Consider the following 22,564-nt stretch of genomic DNA (forward strand, 5'->3'; position numbering starts at 1 on the left):
TTAATTTACTTTTATTATAAATAAATACACACAAGTCATCCGTGACACTAGTATGATAGCGACCATAGAACGATTTACAGAGGCATTCGCTTAACATGTAATTTTTAGCAAAAAAAACCGACTTCAATTCTCATATAAAAAAAGATATATATATATCTCATGATCCAATGATCGGACTAAACCAGATTCGTATGGGACCACCTCTGAGACACTACCTTTCCGATGCAAAGAGAATTTTGACGATTTTGAGAACCGGTTGACGTGGTCCAAAGTTATGCGGTAACATACATAACAAAAATAAAAATAAAAAAATATTCCGACGAACTGATAACCTCCTCCTTTTTTGGAAGTCGGTTATAAAGAGCCGATCTTATAAGCACAAAAAGTACGAAGTGACTTATGCCACTTTCAACATAAATGGCTCATATGTACATATTTATATATACGCACATAAGCACAGACCTACATATGTATGCTTTTGTATAAATATTTATAATTATTTTTAAAGCCACCATATTTCCATCCCATTTTAAACGTAAACAACCTCTTGATAAGAAGAGAATTAATTTGTGGTAGATTACGAATGTTTTCAATTATTCTACTAAAAGTTTTATTTTTTTGTTTCGAATTTTTTGTTCTCAAATTTAGAAGGCTCTTCTTCGTTGCTATTTATGTTTCGTATGGCGTTGTGTTGTGCTCTTTGTATTACAATGTATGTACATATGCATTTGGAATCATGCTAAGAAGATCAAGAAATTAATAAATTATGTAGAACACTTTGAAAGTGAGTGTAATTAACAGGTCACGACGACATATTATGAGACTTTCATTCATAATACACTTAAGTAATAAATGTACATTAGGGATGTTTTCAATGTTATATTTTTCTCATTCGCGAATGCGAATGCGAGTACGAATTTTCGGAATGCGAATGTGCGAATGCGAATGTTAGGAATGACATTAAAAAATCTATAATCAGCTTAAGTCATCATTTTTATTCCTTAATAATTTTGTAAACTGTGTTTTAGTCTAGTAGTCAAAGTTTAAAAGGGGCATATAATATTTCAAAAAAAGTAGTTTCGCTGCCTTTTCTCCCATGAGGCGATATCTTAGAGGCTCGTATATAAGGCCGGCTGCACTGAAAAATTGCCCACTTCGAACGCTGGCTGGCGGGTGGAGCGCCCAAATATTTGCGGGAAAAATCAGTAAATTTGTCGTATTTTATTTTAGTTTTCCACCAATCGAGAGCATTTTCACCGAGATGATCTCGTTTTTTTTTTAAGATAGGCCTTCAAGTGAGCTTTAATTTCGCATTTTTTAATGTCTCCAGATTCTACATTCGAGCCTTCGCTTTCGCTGGAGGAATCTAAAATTATTTCTAGGTTGCTTAGGTAGCAGTACTTGTTGAAGGCCTCAAATGTCGAATGCGAATTTGTAAAATGATGCGAATCATTCGCATAACGAATGCGACATCGCAACATCCCTGATGTACATATCCATATACTAGGAAGCTTCGCCAAAAATGTTACCAATCCCCAAAGCCGGTCCGGTATGTACATACTATACTCAAAGAAGTTTCCCTTACGTAGTTACGTAGACATAAAAATTGCTTGTGTGTCCCTAAAGCAGGGATACACGATTTGTACATTTTGTCACAGAGTGGTGTTGTCTAGACATTTTTATCGAGAATGAGTTCAGCTCAATAAGAAAAAACACTATATATCTGTCAAAATTCCTGTGATCCCTGCTTTAGGGGTACACAAGCAATTTTACATTATTTTATAATCAATGAGTATATTCCGAGCTGGTAGATTAAAATCGTTTAATACTCGCGGAGAAGGGCATTAGGATTCAGACAGAATGACGCCAATATGTCACATGCGGCATAGCACAGGGCGGTGTGCTTTAACAAGTTTGCTTCGGTGCTTAGTAATTGATTCCCAACTTGTCAAATTTAACGGTTCTAAGGTCAGGCCCAATCTTTCACAGGCAACTTTAAAGGAAGTCTCAGGTTGAACGAAAGGCCCCCAACGAAATTTATTGAAATCAGACATCAGATCTAATGTTCATTTTGGAACTATCTGTGGAAATTGATGAATTTATTAATTTTTTAGAACGGTTTTAAAATCCCAGCCACTTAAGTTGCGGAAGTGGATTTACAAGTTTTGGCTAAAGTCGGTCTCCGTAATCAGATGGGAACAGCTTCACTGTTCTGGTCCAACCCTGCAGCTGGTTAGACACCCTTTGTTCGAAAGCACGCGTAACAGCAAATGTTTTTGGGTAGAGGTCTTTAAAGGTAAAATATCTTGGAAAGTCTACAAAGTTCACTAGCAGGCCTACACTTTTGGTAGGTTTACCTGTTGCAATTTGGTGTCAGTCATATTACCCGGGTCACTCACTCGTGAAAATTACTTTTATTATCGCTCTTTACATCCAATATTTGAATTAAGTTATAATTTCCATTATTGGAAGAAAGAATGTGGGGCAATCTAATGTAGGATTACGTTATCTTTTGAGATTCGAACAAACACCCTTTCCGACAGAAGTAATTGAGCTAAACTCTATTAAAAATGGTTTTGGAATATATGTGCATATGTATGTATGTATGTAGCACTGGACCGATTGTGTAATGATAATAAGTTGAAGCCAGTAACTTAACTTCACTTCCCCACTTATCTGCTTCTGGCGACAAAGACTGTAAAAGGACAAACATATGAATTTTCAACAATTGTGTTATAATATGGCTAATTATAATGTTTTTTCTTCGTCTTTAATAATCTTGAAAAACTAAATACACACACATATTTATGTGAGTTTTGTTAATTTTTTTCTGCAAATGTATTGTATGCATTGGTTTGCTTTCAACAATGTATTCAAACTTTTTGTAAGGAGACTAAACGCAAATATTTAGATTCAGATTAACGATTGAAAAACTAACTCGTAAAAGTAGCTTTTGATGTTATTCCGGCAATTCTTGTTGAATTCACTACCTGCAGTAGTGAACGAGATAATTTACACATGGCTAATAAAATATGTAAACCTACACAAATATGTAGTATATATGCATGCCACAGACATATGCATACCCTCCAGGAAATTAATTGTCTGCCACCCAGTTTTCCTTTTGTTCAATTTGAAATTACTGTACCAGTGCTGGGCATACTTACGTATATATATATTAGGGTGGGTCAATTAGTAGGCCAATTAAAAAAGTTGATTCATATCCTTGCGATTCTGGTACTATGGACCATAACAAACATTTTCGTCCAAGGAACCATACCTCTAAAATCATTTTCGAGCCTGCCAAAATTTTTTGGTAGATATTTTCAAAAATACCAAATAAACGACCTCTTAGATGCATTTCAAAGACAAAAAAATATTATTGAAAAAAATATATTGTGTATACGGGGGTTTTTTGGGTCAGAGAATCCATTTTTCGCATTAATTTTTAATTTATATATATATACATACCTGTTTGAGTACTAAATACTCAAATAATATAGTGCATCACTAAAAAGTGATGGAAATGGGACCCATGCAATTCAAACTATGAATAAATACCAAAAGATTTGCTTAAGTTGGTTACCATTTTTTATATCAATTTGAAGTTGTAGATTTAAGGTCCAAAAATGAACGAGTACACTTTTCTAAATTTCTGCGGTTTACGCTTGCAAATCGGTTTTAAATTGAATTGAATTGAAACAGTTTTATTTCTGCGTCTGACGGGGGCAGCGCTCGTACGTGCGCTCTAAGCGCTCATAGAAGAGATCCTTTTATGCCTCATCCTTCTCTTCCGTCGGGGCATGGGCGCAGATGAGCGAGATGTTGAAGAATCTCGCTTTGATGCGGATTGTGTCTAGACGCTCGTCCCCCGGGGAGTCTCTCTCCCACCACAAATCCAACTCCGAATTTGCGCTCCTTTACATGGCAGCTGTAGTAGACTTCGCAAGGCCCCAGACATCGCTTGCCTTGCCCCGCTCAACGCATTTCTTGGATGGCGGTGATGTCAGCTCTTGTCCTTCACCGTTAAGGGTTCGGATATTCCAGGTGCATGCCCTGGGGGGGGGGGGGGGTGTCATCCGAGGCTTTGCCTTGCTTCTTCACTGGAAGTGCGCTTGCAGCCGCACCTACTGGACGCTGCAGACGTCAGTGAGCCCTTAAACCGAATAAGTCGGAGTGGCCCCACCGAAGCTCCCTCTCTTTCTGCCGTGACCGCGAACGAGGACGCAAGAGTCGGGTATAGCCATGCAACTGTAACTGTATACCCAGCGCAACGACTATACCCCATTGCACTTTTTCTTGTTAACAAAAATATAGTGTCAAGTGAGCACGTTATATGCAATAAATATGCATTTAAAAATATTACAGCAACTATTCAGGTTTCTGATTAATAAAATTAATTAGATTCTGTTAAATCAAATAAATCAAATAAAGGTCTGTGCCAATTGATAGTTAATAGAACTTTTCTGCGAAATGGCACAGGCATTAATATGTACAGATAATGCAATGCTTCTTAGTTTTCGGGATTATTCGAAAATTAAAAAAAATAATTATTTCTACATATTGTTTTAAATGTTTTCGGAATCTTTGCGTTTTACTTTCCGCGATTTTACGGAGCGTCCACATTATACACAAATTTAGAGCGTAGTTTTAGGATGTTTGAGCCTTTTCAAGATTACTTCGGAATTTTTCTGTATTTTTTGAAGCTTTGCGAGGCTGTTTTTGAATTTTCGGATTTTGATTCTGATTTTCTCATGCCTAAAAAAATGTTAACTTTTAATAATGCTTTTTAGGTATTTTTCTTATGCTTTAGGTATTGGTTCGTAGGTTTTTCAGTTTTTTGGGACTTTCGAGAGCTTTTTGGAATTCTCTGGGATTTTAGAGATTTATTGGCACTATGTAAGAGACGTTCGGATGTTGAAATAACGCCCTTTAATTTTGAAAAATTCAGTTACTTCAAGAATGTATTTAACAACACGCCATTTAATTAAGTTTTCTCTGCAGGGTATTAACACGCCGCGTAAAAAGATAAATGCAAAACCGCGTATGTGAGGTTGCATAAATTATTTTGTAGAAAGTTAAAATATTCATATTTCAAAATGGCTCCCTTTTTTATAAAGCCATCGCATTTCCGGCTAGTATATTTCAGGACGAATGGATAAGGATTGAGCCAAGAGCTTGTGTGAGCAAATCCAATCTTTCGCAGCAAATGTCAGTTACGCGGTTTTGCAAAATGGCGATACGCGGTTTTGTACTTTAAACGACGATATGTAATTTCGTAATTATAGTTTTTTTACTCGTTTGTTAATTGAGTAAACTTGGAAATATCTTTATGACGATTAAGCAATTTTATTTTATACAAATGTACATACACACATATGACCGTAATATTTGTGGGTACATTAAGTTTAGATCTGAATTTTATTATTTGCATGTTAGAATACCTACATATGTATGCTTAAATTTATCATGTATTTTATGTGGGGAAAAACAAGTTTTCGTAGAAATGGCATAGAATTCTTTAAAATCAATATTTTTTGATCGGAAAACTTCTTTTCTCTTCTGGAGATTTCCAATCAACAATACCCAATTGTTTATTTAATCATTTGCTATTATTAAATAAGGGTACCCCATTGCATTTTTTGAAGTTTTTAGGGGTCCTATAAAAAATAGTTAATAACGGAAAATTGTTCAATAAATAATTGGGTATTGCTATTGAAAGTCTCCTGAAGAGAAACAACGTTTTCGGATTGAAAATATTGATTTTCAAGAATTCCATACCATTTCTACGAAAACTTGTTTTTTGTTTATATATAAAATACATGGAAAACTTTGAGCGCTTTGAGCGACCCCTAAATATTTTTTTGATTTCAAAATAAAAAAACAGGGGTATCATTTTCATCGGTATCGAACAACCCTAGGGGTGCGAGCATTAACTATCCAACTATATTTTTTTTTGACCACCCTAATGCACATACATACACTTGTATATTTCAAGAAAATATTTGTGATCAGATTATCTTCACGGTCTATTCTTCTACATTTTTATGTTGTATTTTTGCTTTGTGAAGATCATACGAATATCAAATGCAAAAAATTAAGCGCATTCAGACCATCTTTTTTCCTGCTATCCACAGAAAATTTACTACAACTGTGTTGAGTCAACTCCTTGAGATTGGAAGCACCATTAGCTACTAACTATGTATGTAAATTTTCATCTTTTGTTAAGTAAATTCAAACCTAAATTGTGGAAAACGAACTAATGTTTGAAAAACTTTGAAAATGACGGGCTACGGGTTACATCTGTCAAATTCAAACACAAACTCTAATTATTTTAATTAATTACTTTGGCGGCAACAGAGTTACACCGCAACTGTGGTTGTAGTGAAATTTGATATATTTAAATTTTTTTTATGTCAAACTTATAGAAATTCATGATTTCGCTGTTGCATTGAAAAATTCATGTCGCTATCGACAAAGCGCTTAGACAATGAATATGAAATATTTAGATGTAGCTGTGACCCGTGGCCCGTCGTTTTCAATCTGTTTCTTCTAGTGAAGACAACAACAATAGTTTTGTTTAGTATCCCTTAAGTGGAAGCTATACGATTTGGTGTCAAATGCATTGGAAAACTTTATTAACAGTCCACGGATCCTATAGTATTTCATTCGAAAAGTAAAATTGTTTAATAAACTAAAATTGTTGTCATTCTTATGAAAAAAGTAGCAAATGATTTTCCCAGAATTTATGTAGAATTATCTTTATTGTGCACATTTGTATGTACGCATATATTCAACCATATCAATTATTTTCTCAAGTACATATTAATTAAGATGGGTGCTGTTTCTCGAAAGCAGATGGCGAAATAATAATGAATATGTGTGTACATTGTAATATGTATTGTATATCTTACAAACAAAGCTTTCTTTAACTTAACTATTTCGTTTGACATCCGCATAGTAATACATACATATGTATTTCATTTAATGATTAAAAAATGAAATTTGTCTTTTAAACAGGTGGCAATCCTCTTCAAAATATTTTTAAAGTAAAACTCTCTTAAATCTTTTAAACCTCTTTAATTTTCCAAAGATTTTGTAATACTTTATTTGTCTCGTTCATACAATTGAATTTAACTTTTTAAATAGGTGGCAACCCTGTGGAACAATGTTTTCACTATGAATCTATTTAAAATATCGTTCGTTCTACATTCATATTGGTATATTTCGTTGAATTTTTAATTTTTTTAATTTTAATTGAATTCAACAGATTATAAACTATCTGTGTGCCAAATTTTAGCCATATCCGTCACACACTCAATCACTCACTAAAAACCGTTCTCATTTATAATATAAAAAGGGTACCCCAAATATGTAATCTTTAACATTTCCCAATGAATTGTGATATTTAACAATATTGTAGATGTCATTTATACACTGCATTCATGTACATATACCAATTTTCTCAGTCACTCAGTGTATCAGGTATGAGATTTTCTCACTTAAATGCCATTTTATGATTTACTGCCCTGTCGGAAATAACTGACTTTTCTCCGAAATTTATCAATTGACAAAGTAGTTGGAAACTATTTATGCAGTTTATGAATTTTAAAGTAGTTGGAACATATGCAGCGTCGGATAATTAGTTTGGTTTTAGGACATCGCCATGTTAATAAAATTAGTTGCTTACAAGAAAAAAAAGGAAGAATTTAAACTACTTGTACTTGGTAAAAAAAAGTACTTTCTAAATTGCTTTCAAAGTAATTGAATTTCTGGCAGGGTGTTTACTGAATTGATGGGTTCAGTGAAAATTCATCGCACAATTATTACCTTCGTAATATTTTTAATATCTGTGCGTTATGGTAGACTTAACACTCTAATGATAATTAATTAATTAAAGTGAGCAAATAATGTAAAATTACTGAAATCTTTAAGTTTGTGCACATTATTTTTAATTCATCTACATGTCATTTGAAAAACATACATCGTAAATGTGTACATACTAGGAATGTTTATCCCGAAATCCCGGTCTTTTTTAAGTCCCGAAAATCCCGGGCCTTATGTTGGCCAGTTTTGGCATTATTTCTTTTCCTTATTTAATATGTAATATTTTTTTATTTTTTTTTACGTCAGGATTTTTTAAAAGAACTTTAAAATTTGAAAGATGTGAGTAATTAAAAAAATTATTAAAAAATTTCGGTGCAATGTACATACATACATAAAAACCAGTATGGGTATCAAATGATAGAGAAGATTCTGTAGAGTTAACACAGATTACATTTTTTGGTGCGTAAGGGACGGGTAGGTATTGAAAATACCCTTTTAAAATTTTATCCTTGAATATCCTTGAAATATTTCAATTCTTATTTTCGAAAAAAGTATATGTTAAGGACTAACTTTATTAGCTTAAAAAAATAAAATAGATTAAAGGGACACTCGAACTACAAATATAATTTTTTTGGCACCCATATTTTTGTTTTACATTGCACTGAATTTTTTAAATAAATTTTGGAATTGATCATACCTTTGAAATTATAAAGCATTTTTAAAAAAATCATGACGTCAGAGAAATGCCCATTTATTTGCAGTGTGTATATGTAATTTGAGGTAGAGCTTAATAAAATATGTAAATTTTGAATAAAGAAACGGAATATAGACAAAAGTGATCGAATAAATGCGCTTATTTTATTTCTCCACTAGTACTATGAACTTTTACACTTAATTTTTTTTTTTGCATTGAGCTTTTTCGACATACATACCTTAAATTACTTTATCGGATATGTACACGGTAAAGTATTATTAAATGCATATAAATTAAATTACTGTCTTTCGTTATAAAATAATTTTCACTTTAAATAAAAAAGTACGTTCCAAACATATTTACTTATTATTTATCATATGGTAGGAGAGCTTCTCGAACAATATTGATGCAAGTTTTTTGTGTTAAGTTGTTGAAAAATAATAAGTAAATATCGGAACTGATCTCGGAATTCCGGGGTTGAGCTAATGACATCTCGGGGCCGTAAAAATCGAAAAAATTAACACCCCTTTTACATACCAGGGACTTTGCGAATATTTATATTTGCATTCGCATTCATTATACGAATGATTCGCATCATTTTACACATTCACATTCAAAATTCGCATTCGCATCAAATCAAAATTAAAATTGCTTTCCTTTAAGGGTCATTCCACACAATATTTACCCCTCAATATTTTTTTTGGGGTGAAATATATTTTTTACATTCTTTATCGAAAAAAAGAAAACACCTACTATTTTACTTGGTTTTGATATTCGAAAATCTCGAAAAAAATTTCCGAAATTTTGAACTCACGGGGAGATATATATTTTTTCAGTTAATAAACTATTTGTCGGAGAAAGTCAGTTAAGGTATCAAAATGTGCGTAATTACCTTGGCTTTCCATGAGAATGTGAGATAATAATAAAAAAAAATTTGGCATTAAAAAATCGCATTTTTTATTTTTTATTTATTATTAACTACATCATGTTTGATTTTTATTTTTCTTCAACATGAATAGTTGTCGAACTATATGGAGTACGCTTTAAAAATTTGAGAATGAAAACACCAAAACTATAGATGTTACAGGTTTTTTCATACCTGCATACATAAACTTCAGTATAAAAAAAAAAATAAAAAAATGCGATTTTCTAATTCAAACATTTTTTTATTTTAATCTATGTCAAACTCTCATGGAAAGCCGAGATAATTACGCACATTTTGATACCTTAACTGATTTTCTCCGACAAATAGTTTATTAATTGCAAACAATTAAAAAAACATACTTCTCCGTGAGTTCAAAATTTCGGGAATTTTTTTTTCGAGATTTGCGAATATCATCATGAAATAAAAAAACAGGTGTCTTCTTTTTTTCGATAAAGAATGTAAAAAAATATATTTCACCCCAAAAAAATATTGGGGTGTAAATATTGTATGGAATGACCCATATACATAAATTCATAGTAAAATAACAAAGTATTTATTCCAATTACCGAGGGGAAATACACCGAAATATAGCCATTCTGACATTTTTACACATATGTGTACCTATATACGAAATAAAGGCAGTGAGACATTTTGACCTTAACCATTTCCATTTAAAGGCTAGTATGCAGCTCTCAAGAAAAGCAAAAAATCGATATAAAATGACGTACAAGAAATTTTCTTGTCTGAAATTTTCTTGAGGCAGTGCGCAGTTCTTAAGAAATTTGCTAGTTTGTTTATGAAAAAGAGCACAGGACAACCCACGTTTGCAACAGAAATATATGCCCATTACATTATTTCGTGAGGAAGGAGTGATACAACAGGTTGGTGAAGTATCAGATGTCAAAATTCCTTGAACACACTCTCGAAATAATGGATATATTTTCGTGACCGTTTACTTGAGAGCTGCATGCAATTGCGAGCCCTAATTATTACATTGAGCAGTCGTGGAGCGGGCGAGGCTGGTCTAAAGAGATATTTTTTGGTATATACAAGGGTCACGTTTATGTGAAAGGCTAAACTTTTGGGTTTTACCTAACTCAGTTTTATTCAAAAATACAAAGCTTAAAAAAATTAAGTCTTGGTGAAAACACAGTGGCATTCTGGCTTATTTTCGGCGTGAAATTCTCTGAAACATGGCTCAATATTTGACCTTTATGTTCAAATTTATTATGTTCAAACAAGCCTAAATATATGTACTTACCGTCCTCTGAGTATTTGTTTCACTATGAAGTTAATATTTTCTCTCTTAAAGTCGGTAAAGACTTTCACACGTACACTGTAAATAAACATAATCTCACACTTTACAGGTAGCTGTAATCCCGAGACCACTTGTCGCAAACGTGGGCCAGACCTTCCTATAGACCATACTGTATCCAACAACCCGCTTTCGCAGACGGCGCACAGTGGTCCAATGTGCAAAGCTAGGGTAATTATTAATTTTTTGTTTGTAATTTTTCAATAAAATTTTTATCAAATATGCAAGAATATTGTCTACTTAAGAGTAAATACAACATTGTTTGAAAAAATTTGGCTTCATATAAATATAACGGTATCCAAAAGTCATAGTAAGCAATAAGTGAAAAATGAAATTGTGCGTGCAACGAAAACTGAGTACTTTTAAGGCTCATTAACTTGTTTAAAGCAACTTTTTTTTAACTTAATTTCTTTCTCCGTCATTGTTTTAAGTAAGAAAATTCAGGAAATGTAAAAATTATTACCGCAGTGGACGCACATATTTTTTTGGAGCTGATAAAGTTTTAATCTTTTTGGTGAGTACCAAATTATAATTTTTTTTTGCTTTGTAGAAGAAATCTTTCTTATATGGCGGAATATAGATCACTTACTAAACTTATTCTCTCAATTGATGTATATACTAATAGAATCCACAAAAAAATTCTGCGGCTAGCTGCGGCACCCATACATTTATTTTAAATTTTCAAAATGACTCCTAAAATTTCAAGACAGGAAATTTTTGATTTTTGGCTGTCGACCCCCAAAAATTAAAGATTTGATGGAATAATGGATTTTGTATCAGGGAATATCAGTTTAGGATCTAGTGATAGAATCAAATTTGTTAAATTGAAATCATATGTGCGAAGTTAATTCAGAATTTGGACCTAAAGTGGACAAAAGGCTTCCGAAAAAGAGAGCGGTTTGTTACTGCAAATACAGATTGGCTCGAATTTGAAATAGACTTGTCACGATTTGTGTATTCTAAGTTTGGTAAGCCGACATTTTCTGCTGGTAGTCCAGCTAAAAGTTTTGAAGATTGTTGCCAAAAAGTTAAAATGAAGAAAGCTAATGAGCTTTCGAAAGTTATCGATCCAGATGTATTTCTTTTTGGCCACTGAACTAAAAATTAGATCTTCAGCTACGCTACTTAATGAGCTTTTAAGTGCTTCTCCAGAAAGAGGTACTGCTAGTAAGAAGCTCATACTGGCAAAGAAGAGTCCTAAAGGTATTTCGCCTGAAGATAATACCGGCACACAAAAAAAAATTTGTGTGATATGCATTTGACCGGACCTGCCTATGGTTATGTATTTCGAGCCGCAGAATCCGAATTTGAATTCAGTTTGGCCAATATACCTCCTAGATTTCGATAAAACTTCAAAAAACCGATTTTTATTGCCAATTTTCACTAATATTACAGTTTGTTTTGAAGTTTTCTCGAAATCTAGGAGGTATATTGGCCAAACTGATTTCAAATTCGGATTCTGCGGCTCGAAATACATAATCATAGGCAGGTCCGGTCAAATGCATATCACACTAAATTTTTTTTGTGTGTCGGTGTATTCGACGCAAATTTATCACAGCATCAGTATCGTTTGCTTACTGAGGGCCATTTTCTAATGTACGCAGTAAAGTTGCCTTTACTAACAGGGCAGATAAATGGTTCCTCACTTTAAAGTGTTTTGGTTTTCTTATCTTACCAGTAAAAATAAATTTGTTATTCCGTAGGGCGAAACTTCACTACATTTCCGTGAGTGAAACTTCACTACATTCGCCATATAATTTCAAAGGTTGACAATGCAACATAAGCAAATATAGAGCAAGAGCAACTGTTAGCAAAAACCAAAACCTTGGTTGAAATATCTAATATATCTGACTCATGAACCAAAACCGAACCAAAATTTAAAGTTGGGTACACATTTTCAGAGGTTGCAACAATTTATCGATTTGAGAAATTAATGCGCTGATGAGAAAACGAAAACTCGTATACCGAGACGATAAAGTGGCCGGTAATCTAAAGGTTAGATGAGGAAACGGCCCTAAAAGTTATTAAGCTTGATCTGACTTTTAGCAGTTTTTTTTTTATTTCATACATATATTAGGTGGCTGATTCGGATCCGGCGTCAATACAGTATATACATAACGGACTTTCTATTTTTAATTCATCCCAAATAGTTAAAAAAGTTTATGGTATGCAGTAGCTCATTTCTGTAACTTTTCTCTACCGATTATTTCTCTACTGGTAGAGAATATATCTACGTCATTCTCTACTACTCATTAGCAGTAGAGAACAGCGCGACGAATTCATATCTCAATTCGCTTTGGTAGAGAATTGTTACAGAAACGAGCTACAGGTATCTATAACCGCGAGCAAGTGCTTAAAAAATATACCAAAAATTTACGAAAAATTTTACGATTTTTTAATTATATGGTTGGTAGGCGTGGTCGCTATTCGATCTTGCCCATTTTATGAGCAGAAGTTGTTTGTCATTCAGACATAATTTGTGCGAAATTTCATCCCGATATCTATCTTAGTTCTTAATATAATAATTAAATTACATTAATAGAGCAGATTGGACCACTGTGCGGCGGTGAACGGAGGTATAATTTAATTAAGTTAAGCCGGCGTCACACATTTGTGTCGGCGGTCCCATGTGAAAACCTAGCTGACACATATATGTGACGCCTGGTAGTGAAGGTGTTAACTTTTGGCCACCAAGCCAGTGTGGTATATGTATCATTGGGTTCTACGACAGTATTGAAAGACACATTCGTTAATTTGGGCGATATTCTCCAAGTTTTACCATGAAGTCCCTGCCTTGCATAAAACGCCCCTGCAACCTTTTTGGTAACATTCAAAATACCATTATCAAAAATGTTCTAGGCATGAATCACGTAACTTTGAAACGATAGTCGTTCAAACGATACTGACAAAACGACCTAGTTAAAACACTAATTTATGCATTTGTGTTGATGTTACGTGTTACTATTACTGTTACGTGAAGCAACACAATCTCGCCACGATATCGTTCAGACGATCATGCCCTGCTTAGAACCTAACAGAAGACCCTTTATATATTTAATAACATTTCTTAGTGTCAACTAAGCAGCTGACAAAGTCCGCATGGCGTCTACGTCAAGGTTTTCAGTTTTGTTTCATTTGAATGTTGTTAACGTTTTTCTATTTAGAAACAATTATTCATGTACGATCTTTAAGATTTTTTCTTTTATCTGATCGTTTTATGTTGTATTTGGCGTAAAGTGCGCTGTCAGCGGTTTCGGTTGTTCATTTTTGCTAGCATACAAACTGTCTTGTTAAAACTTAGATATTTGCAATTTTTTGCTGCTAAAGATTTTTTTTTATTATCATTTGCTTTGTTTATAGTTTCTTGTCTCTCTTTTTTGTTTTATAATTCAAAATGTATCACTGGTCTGTGTTTTGTTAGAATCTTGTTTGCAGACACATGTCGACATGTGAGTTTACCTTAGAGAACCGTCAGGTGTTCTGCGCTCAACGAAAAGTGTACGCAAACATGTAAATTTTGGAGAAACACGTTCTTGTTCCGGTTTTCAAGTGAGTTTTTTGCTTCGGTGTGTGGGTTTACTGGCATGTGTATGCATGTATTTACATTCTTTCGCCAAAGTGTAGATATGAGTTTATGACTTACATGTGTATATAAAGCAGACCTGCGAAATTGATTTTTATTTCCCCCCCTCCAAAAATTATGTTATTTTTTTTAATATCTAGGTATCTAGGTATCTATGTATATGTTATTAATATATTAATACATATTAACTTTGTAATAAAGATACATGTGTAGATGAAGTAAGAAATGATGAGAGAACACATATAATACATAAGAATTAAGATAACTGAAATGGTAAGAAAATTAATTTAAATATTTCGATAATAATCGAAACATATCCTGTCATATGAAATTTAGTTATGGAAAGTTTTCAAGTTTCTTATCACCGAAGTTTATAACTATCGGAACATCCATGTTTATTATGTTATCGAAATGTATCGATTTATTGAAACTGATCCATATTTATTGAGTTATCGAAATTTATCGAGACGCAGAAAGTTGGTTTTTGAAATATACCGATAGTTAACGAGTTATGAAAGTTTATCAAATTATCGAATTTTATCAAGTTAATAAAATTTCATTTTATGATATTTATTGAATTACAAATATTTATGGACTGATCAAAATTTATAGCCATCGAAGTTTATCGAGTTAAGGAACTTATTGAGTGGTCGTGATGTATCGATTTTTTTTTCAAATTGTCGAGTTATTGATATTTATTGCTTTATCGAAATTTGTTGGTAGTTATCAAAACTTGTCGATTTATAGAATTTTCAAAGTATATCGGGTTATCGAAACTTCTAGAATTACATGAATTTAATGAGCGATCACTATTTAGTGAGTGTATCAAGTTATCGAAACGTTCGTAAAAATTTCCAACTTTTTTAATTAGATCTCCTAGAAAGATTGTGAGCATGAAGTTTTGAAGCCCATTGTATTTTAGTGGAACAAAGTATAAGTTTCAAATGGCAAAAAATTACGCTTGATTTTTTATATTTTTTTTGTCCAGAACGTTTCGGTTGTTTTCAGTCCAGAGGGATGAGGATCTAGACCGACAGAGGTACGCAACAAAACCAAGGGTTAATACCAGAAATTAAAGAAAAAATAATAACAAAATAAAATTTTGCTTTCAAATATGAAGACGTCAGTTACCTGGTACACTTTAAATTATTTCACTAATTTGAATTCATAAAGTTGTCATAGTGCCCCGTGGTTCCCGTGTTATCCTAATTGAAAATTGTGCTAAATCTTGGTCTGAATTTTCCTCCTTCCATCATTTGACTTTGTAGCGTAGTATGAGAGCTTTATAGTTGGTTGGCTAAAGAAGGCAAGCCATTAGCGATGAATTCCAAACCTTGGCTTTTATCCACGCGTATAATGTGTATTTAATGATAGCAGGACGGCAGTTTGGGAAATATGTCCCTTTTTTTTACTATGGATCCTTTGTCTTGCATGGAATGTTTTAGTAATCTTGTTGGTAACCGCAGTGATATGCGAGTTACAATGCGGGCTTTTGTCCACAGTTGGCCACTTCATCGAAACACGTGCCGAGCTTTTTTGGGCTTTCAAACATACTTCATATACGGCTGGAAAAGTAAGAAAGCTCTCTCTGCCTGGCTAACACTAAGCTAGAAACTAGTATTTAGCAGAGAAAATAAAAAATAAAAGTCCCATATGATTACTGAGAGAAAACGTTAATAATTTCCATCTAAAAATAATCGTCCCGCGAGAGGAAAAAATATATTTCTCGTAAATATTTATTATACAAAGATGAAAACAATTTATCTTAAAACAAGGCGACGTGTTTGATCCTAAATATTTGGATAATAATTATTTTGGGTCTCTAGTATTTAGTATATTCCAAAACAAAATCTCCACCCTGCAGTGTGAATTTAATGAAATTGACTTTACTTTGTTCCTATGGAGGTGCGAGCGTTTGAGCTACCAATGCAATGGTGAGGTGACTTGTAAAAAAATCCAAAGCAACAAATTATTCCGTAACTTAGTTTATTGTGTTACTACATACTTACATATATGTATATGTATGTATGTATTCGAATGTCGTTGAGGAATGGCTTCGAGAAATACACTAACCGCCGGAAAACCAGTTCTCTGCTAGCTGGTTATTAATTTCTTCAGCCACTTATAACTGCACCTTTCCTCAATGCTAAGCTGAAGCGAATTCTTTGTCTTTCTAAAATTTTCATTGTTGATTGTTGATCTGATGATTCAGCTAAAATACGAGTTCAATCGCTTAAACCAGCCACTGGGTTGTTTGCTTCATCTAATTACAGTTGCTGATGTAGCTAAACTGACTTAAGTTGCACCAAATGTATGTATGTACATTAGGGTGGTCCAAAAAAAAAAATGCATGTAGCAAAAAGTAAAGTCGGAATTTTTATGCTCTCACCCCCTAGGATTGTTCTGTACTGAACAAAATATATGTACATATGAAATCAAAAAATATTAGGGGAATTCGCTCTTATGTGTATTCGTTGTATGTTGTGTAATCGTAACTGCATGAGCGTGTGGTTTGTTGTTGCTAGCGGTACATCAAATACACATGCAACAACAACCACACGCTCTTCTATTTAAACTTACGCAGGATACAGCGAATACACAGAATACCACGCGAATACCACTATTATGAGGTCGCTCAAAGCGCGCAAAGTTTTCCTTGTATTTTAAGTCTGCTTCTCTTCAGGAAATTCCCAATAATAATACCTAATTATTGGTTTAACTATTTTTTTATAGTAACTATATTTTATAGGTCCACCAAAACCCTCAGAAAATGCCAGAAAATGTAATGGGGGATAAATGGAAAGTCTTTAGTATTAAAAAATGGTTAAATAAACAAGTGGGTATTGTTATTGGAAGCCTTCTGAAGAGATCCAGAGTTTTTGATTTTTTAGAATTCCGTACCATTTCTGCGAAAAGTTGTTTTTGTTCCATATAAAATACATGGGAAACTTTGAGTGCTCTCTAAATATTTTTTGATTTCAAAATAAAAAAATTATAGTTTAAAAAACTAAAAACTCGCTTTTACTACAATGTGAACTAAAAATTAAAAAATAATTTATAGAAATACAGTTTTCATTTAAGAGGAATAGGAAGTTCCCTAACTTGGTTTAATTATATTTTTAAAACTAACCCAAAATATGATTAAGGTAATTGACAGTAAAATTAATTTTACCGGAAAACAAAACGTTGGGTGCTTGATATCAATTGTTTTGAACTTCTCATTTTCAGCTTATTAATATTAAATATTGTTAATGGCAGGACTATAAAATGAAAGATGCACCCCATGCTTTGTTTTCCGGTAAAATTAATTTTATTGTCAATTACTTTATTGATTGTTTAGGTTGGTTCTAAAAGTTTAATTAAATTAAGTTAGGGAACTTCCTATTCCTCTCAAACGAAATCTATATTTCTATAAATTATTTTTTACGTTTTAGTTCACATTGTAATACAAGCGAGTTTTAGTTTTTTAAACTATAATTTTGTGTTCATCTTTTTAGTCTTAAATTCAATTGATTTTAAAACTACTGTTCAACGCTGAACATTTTAGACTATTTAAAAATTGAAACTGCATTATGAGAAAGTCAAATTTCGTGGATTTTCGCAACAATGTTGTCGATTTTCGGAAAAAGGCGTAAAAATCCAAAAAAAGTACGGAAGCGCCCTCTGGCGGCCCTCAAAAGAAAAAATTCATGCCAGAAATGGATTCCTCGACCCCAAAAAAACCCAGATACACATTTTGGCTAGTGCTCAATACATCTGTTTCAACAGGTGAGCCACTTTTTGAAAAAAAAAACTAGATAGAAAAATCGCTGGCTCGAAATTCATTTTAGACATATGGTTTCTTAGGCAAAAATGATTGAAATTACCCAAATAACCATAATCGCGAAGTGCCTTTGATGCAAAAAATTTGACCCGCTCTAATACATATGTATATAAATCCGTACATATTTCTGTAGTTACATATTGTATTAGTTTTTACATGTAAATTAAGGTGGCCCAAAATTGTATGGGAAATCCGTTTTCCTAAAACTTCCCGGAACAACTTGCACATCATTCGGCCTTATTGCAGAAGCCACTCTTCGCTCAAATTCTTCAAATTTTCACAGTTTCTCCAGTCACGATAATTCAAACAAAAATGTACTGATCTTCTGCCATTTCTATTTTATACTGGGTTTTTTGGTTTACCTTCAGCTTTTTACAACTCCGTGCGCAAAACAGCTGACTCAGCTGTCAAATTACAAGGTACAAACCGTTACTGAAAGACACGAATTGAGCGTCTAAGTAATATTTGTTGTGAAAAAAAATGCTTTATAACAAAATAAGAGAAGCTAGATTTTATCTATATTTTAACAATATAATATCATTCATTAATACTAGCAAACCAATTCATTTTAACCTTATTTTAGTCATTAAATTCAAATGCAAGCCCACAAGAAACGATACATGTAAATAACTGATTGCCTAAGCGCGAAAGTTGGGAGTTGCCCATGATTTTGCTTCACTTTGCTTTCCTTGCATTCTATTAAGCAAGACTTGAATGATGTCATCCATTCAACTTATCTGTCATCTGTATCTTCTGAAGCAAAGCGGAGCTAAAGTCAGAGGTATTGATGTCTAACGCATGGTTATATAATAATATCATCATTGCGAGGAACGCAAGTCCTTTTCAGAAGGCAAAGAAAAGAGTGTGAAGACAATCACCTAGAAACGGAAAAATTTATTATTTCATCCCCATTTTCGACACAAACGTGTGAAAGCTAAAAAGAATTTAAGGTGCCAGAGCCAAATCCTCCCAATCCTGCTACTGTGGACAATTCGCAAAAGCGAAAAAATTCATTCAAATCAGCGGCAGTTGTTGCAGCGTTGGATCGGGCAAATATTTCTGATAGGGGTGCACTACATGTCTCTGGAAATATAACAAACGCATTGGATCACAATATTGTTAAATCCACAATTTCTCCAATACGGCGTTCTAGAATGTGCAAGTTCGGCAAAAGGCCATTTCTCCTGCATTGGGGCGATAAACTGTTGCCTGAAATTGATGGATCAAAACAAAAGGTAGACCGAGTAGCTGATCACATAACGGGAAAAAGACGATAAATACTACTCTTAATACTGTGTTCATGTATTGAAAGAATGGAACTTATTGCGCTACATTAAGGGATTTGTTCCCGATACGACACTGGGTTGTTGTTGTTGTTGTAGCGGCTACAACAACCCCGCCCAGATCGGTTGGTATCTCAGTCGTTGTCGTCAAGTTCCACTAACGGCAACCCTAGGAAGCGTGCAGCTTCTGCGGGGTTTGCCCATAGGGACAAGGTCGTTAGGGATGTCGGGTTTGCCGGGCATGCGAAGAGATGTTTCGAGTCATGTGGGGTCTCTCCGCATGCCGGACATTCGTTTGGCACATCCTCATTCAGCCTACTCAAGTAGGAGTCTAACCTGCTGCAGTAGCCGGAGCGAAGTTGTGCAAGTGTAGTGCGCGTCTCCCGAGGCAGATGAAGCTCCGTCTCGTCAATGTCCGGGGGTGGTGTGCCTAGAACGGCATTCACAGGTCTAGAGTCTACATAACTCGAGACTGAGTCCCTGTGAATGCCGTTCAAGGCCTGTCTGTAGGCTGTCGGGTCCAGAGGCTGCTTAATGAACCTCTGGACTTCGTCCGTTAGTTCATATAGATGCCTCCTGACGTGCCTAGGCGAGGGCTCCTCTGCAAGCAGCTGTCTGCACGGGTGGCCACTTCTGTGGCTCCCGATCAGGATCTGCTTGCAGAGCATTATATTGTGCTCCTTTACCGGGAGCATTTGCGCCTCGCCGTGCAGGTGGTGTTCAGGCGTCATCAGGAGGCATCCCGTCGCTGTCCTCAGTGCGGTGTTTTGTACAGTCTGTAGCTTCGTCCACTGCGTCCTACTAGTCCCAGGCGACCACACTGGCGCTGCGTAGTTCAAAACCGGCCGGCCTATTGCCTTGTATGTTGCCAGCAACGTTTCTTTGTCTTTGCCCCAAGTACTGCCGGCTAGCGACTTGAGGACCTTGTTGCGGCTCTGTACTTTATTGACAATAGCGGTTGAGTGCGCAGAGAAGGAGAGCAGGCTGTCGAAAGTTACTCCGAGTATTTTGGGGTTATTCACCGTCGGAATTGGTGTGTCATCGACGTGAATCCCCAGCGGTAGCCTGACCTCCTTCGTCCAGGTTGTGAACAGGGTCGCGGAGGATTTCGTAGGGGAGAGGGCTAGACACTTTGCAGTGAAGAAGCGAGAAAGTTCGGAGAGATAGCCGTTTACTTTCGAACACAGGTCATCAATTCCATTCCCAGTCGCCATAATCGAGCAATCGTCGGCATAGGAGACAATCGAGACTCCCTCTGGTGGTTGAGGGAGCTTTGAAATATAAAAGTTAAACAGTAGCGGGGAAAGGACACCACCCTGAGGAACCCCCTGTTTTATTTTTCGCTGCTTACTCGTTTTGTCTCTGAACATTACCGACGAATGTCGACCACTTAGATAATTTGCCGACCACCGTTTGAGCCTCTGTGGGAGAGAGGAGGCCTCTATATCTTCTAGTAGCGTGGAATGGCAGACGGTGTCAAACGCCTTTGACAAGTCCAACGCTACTAGAATCGTTCTCTCACAGGGACGGTTACGGTTAAGGCCACGAGTTATCTGAGTGTTTATGGCGTTAAGTGCTATTGTTGTGCTGTGCACTTTACGGAAACCATGCTGATGCTTCGCTGGGGTCAGGTGATTTGTGAAGTACGGGAGTAGCAAGGCCTCGAGTGTCTTCGCTACCGGGGAAAGGAGTGTAATCAGACGATACGAATCTCCTATGTTTGCAGGTTTCCCCGGTTTGAGCAGTGGGACCACTCTCCCCACCTTCCAGATGTCTGGGATGATGAGAGTGGCCATTGACAAATTGAGGACCTCCGTTAGGTACGCTACCCCCGCAGGTCCCAAATTTTTCAGCATCAGCATGCATATTCCGTCGGGACCCATGGCTTTGGAGGCTTTCGCCTTCCCGATGGCCACCTGAACTTCACCGCAAGTGAAAGCAAGGGGGGCACAAGTTGTTGGCAGTTTGTGCAGCCTTCTGGTCACTCGACGCTTGGCTTTGTCCACCGGAGGATGCAGTATGAACTGCCGGCTAAAATAGCTCGCGCATCGCTCCGGGTCCGACGAAGCATGGTCGCCGAAGGAAATTTCGACTCTGTCGTCGTGCTTCGTCGGATTAGACAATGACCTCACGGTTGACCAAAGCTTGCTCACACCAGAGGTGAAGTTGCAAGTCTTCAGATGCTCCTCCCACTTCTTCCGCTTATGTACGTTTACAAGTTGCCGAATCTCCGCTTTGAGATCCCTGATACGGGGATCTCCGGGATCGGCCTGACGAAGGCTATCACGCTCATTTGCTAAAACAGCCGCTTCGGCAGGGAAGTTTGGACGTGGGTCCGATATGCACCCTGCCGGTATGAAGCGAGCTGCAGCAGCAGTGATAGCCCTGCGGAACTTACGTTCACCGAGATGGACGTCGGTTGGTGTGGGGAGCGATGTGAAGGTGTTTTCAGTAAACTCCGCGTAACCTTTCCAGTCAGCTTTAGAAAAGTTGACATAGGTCCGGTGTTTGGCGGAGGCAAAGTCGGTTGGTTTATCAATCGAGATGACTATGGGTAGATGGTCTGATGCTAGAGTCAGCATAGGTCGCCACGTTATGCTGTTTATCAGACCAGCGCTGACTATTGTGATGTCTGGCGAGCTACTGCAGTTACCCATAATCCTGCTGGGTGCGTCGTCGTTCATTGTGCAGAATGTCGAATCGTCTATCTGCTCAGCCAAGTCTGTTCCCCTACGATCGTTTGACAGGCATGAGTGCCAAAGATCGTGGTGCGCATTAAAGTCACCTACTACCATACGGTTTTCACCTCTGAGGAGCGCACCTATATCAGGGTGATATCCTGCCGGGCAGCAGGTGACAGGGGGTATGTATATATTAAATATTTCGAGCTCGACATCGCCTGACCGGATAGCTATGCCCTGACATTCTAGGGTGGTATCCCTGCGGTCGATGTCTGCTTCGATAAGACGATACTGCACGGTGTGGTGCGTGATGAACGCTAAGCCACCACCATTATCTCGCTCGCGATCTCGACGGTGCACGTTGTACCCGGCACAATTCAACAAAGTTGAATTGCTGTGCAACTTCGTCTCTTGGACCGCAGCTATTAATATA

The 22,564-nt window shown here is 35.9% G+C and overlaps 1 protein-coding gene across 3 annotated transcripts in view; it reads left to right on the forward strand.

Moving 5' to 3' along the window:
* The window catches only part of LOC118735434, a 107,817-nt gene that overhangs the window by 21,610 nt on the left and 63,643 nt on the right, over window positions 1–22,564 (forward strand). The window contains exon 2 of one of the 3 annotated variants that reach the window (XM_036465178.1): window positions 10,814–10,932. The exons of the other annotated variants lie outside the window; for them this stretch is intronic. Within the exon in view, the coding sequence (XP_036321071.1) occupies window positions 10,918–10,932 (15 nt within the window). The 5' untranslated portion in view covers window positions 10,814–10,917. The remainder of the gene's footprint in view (window positions 1–10,813; window positions 10,933–22,564) is intronic. 3 annotated transcript variants of the gene reach the window in all.

Source organism: Rhagoletis pomonella, unplaced genomic scaffold (assembly GCF_013731165.1).
Source record: "Rhagoletis pomonella isolate Grant_MI unplaced genomic scaffold, Rhpom_1.0 Rhpom_scaffold_00003, whole genome shotgun sequence".
Classification (NCBI taxonomy): Eukaryota; Metazoa; Arthropoda; class Insecta; order Diptera; family Tephritidae; genus Rhagoletis; species Rhagoletis pomonella.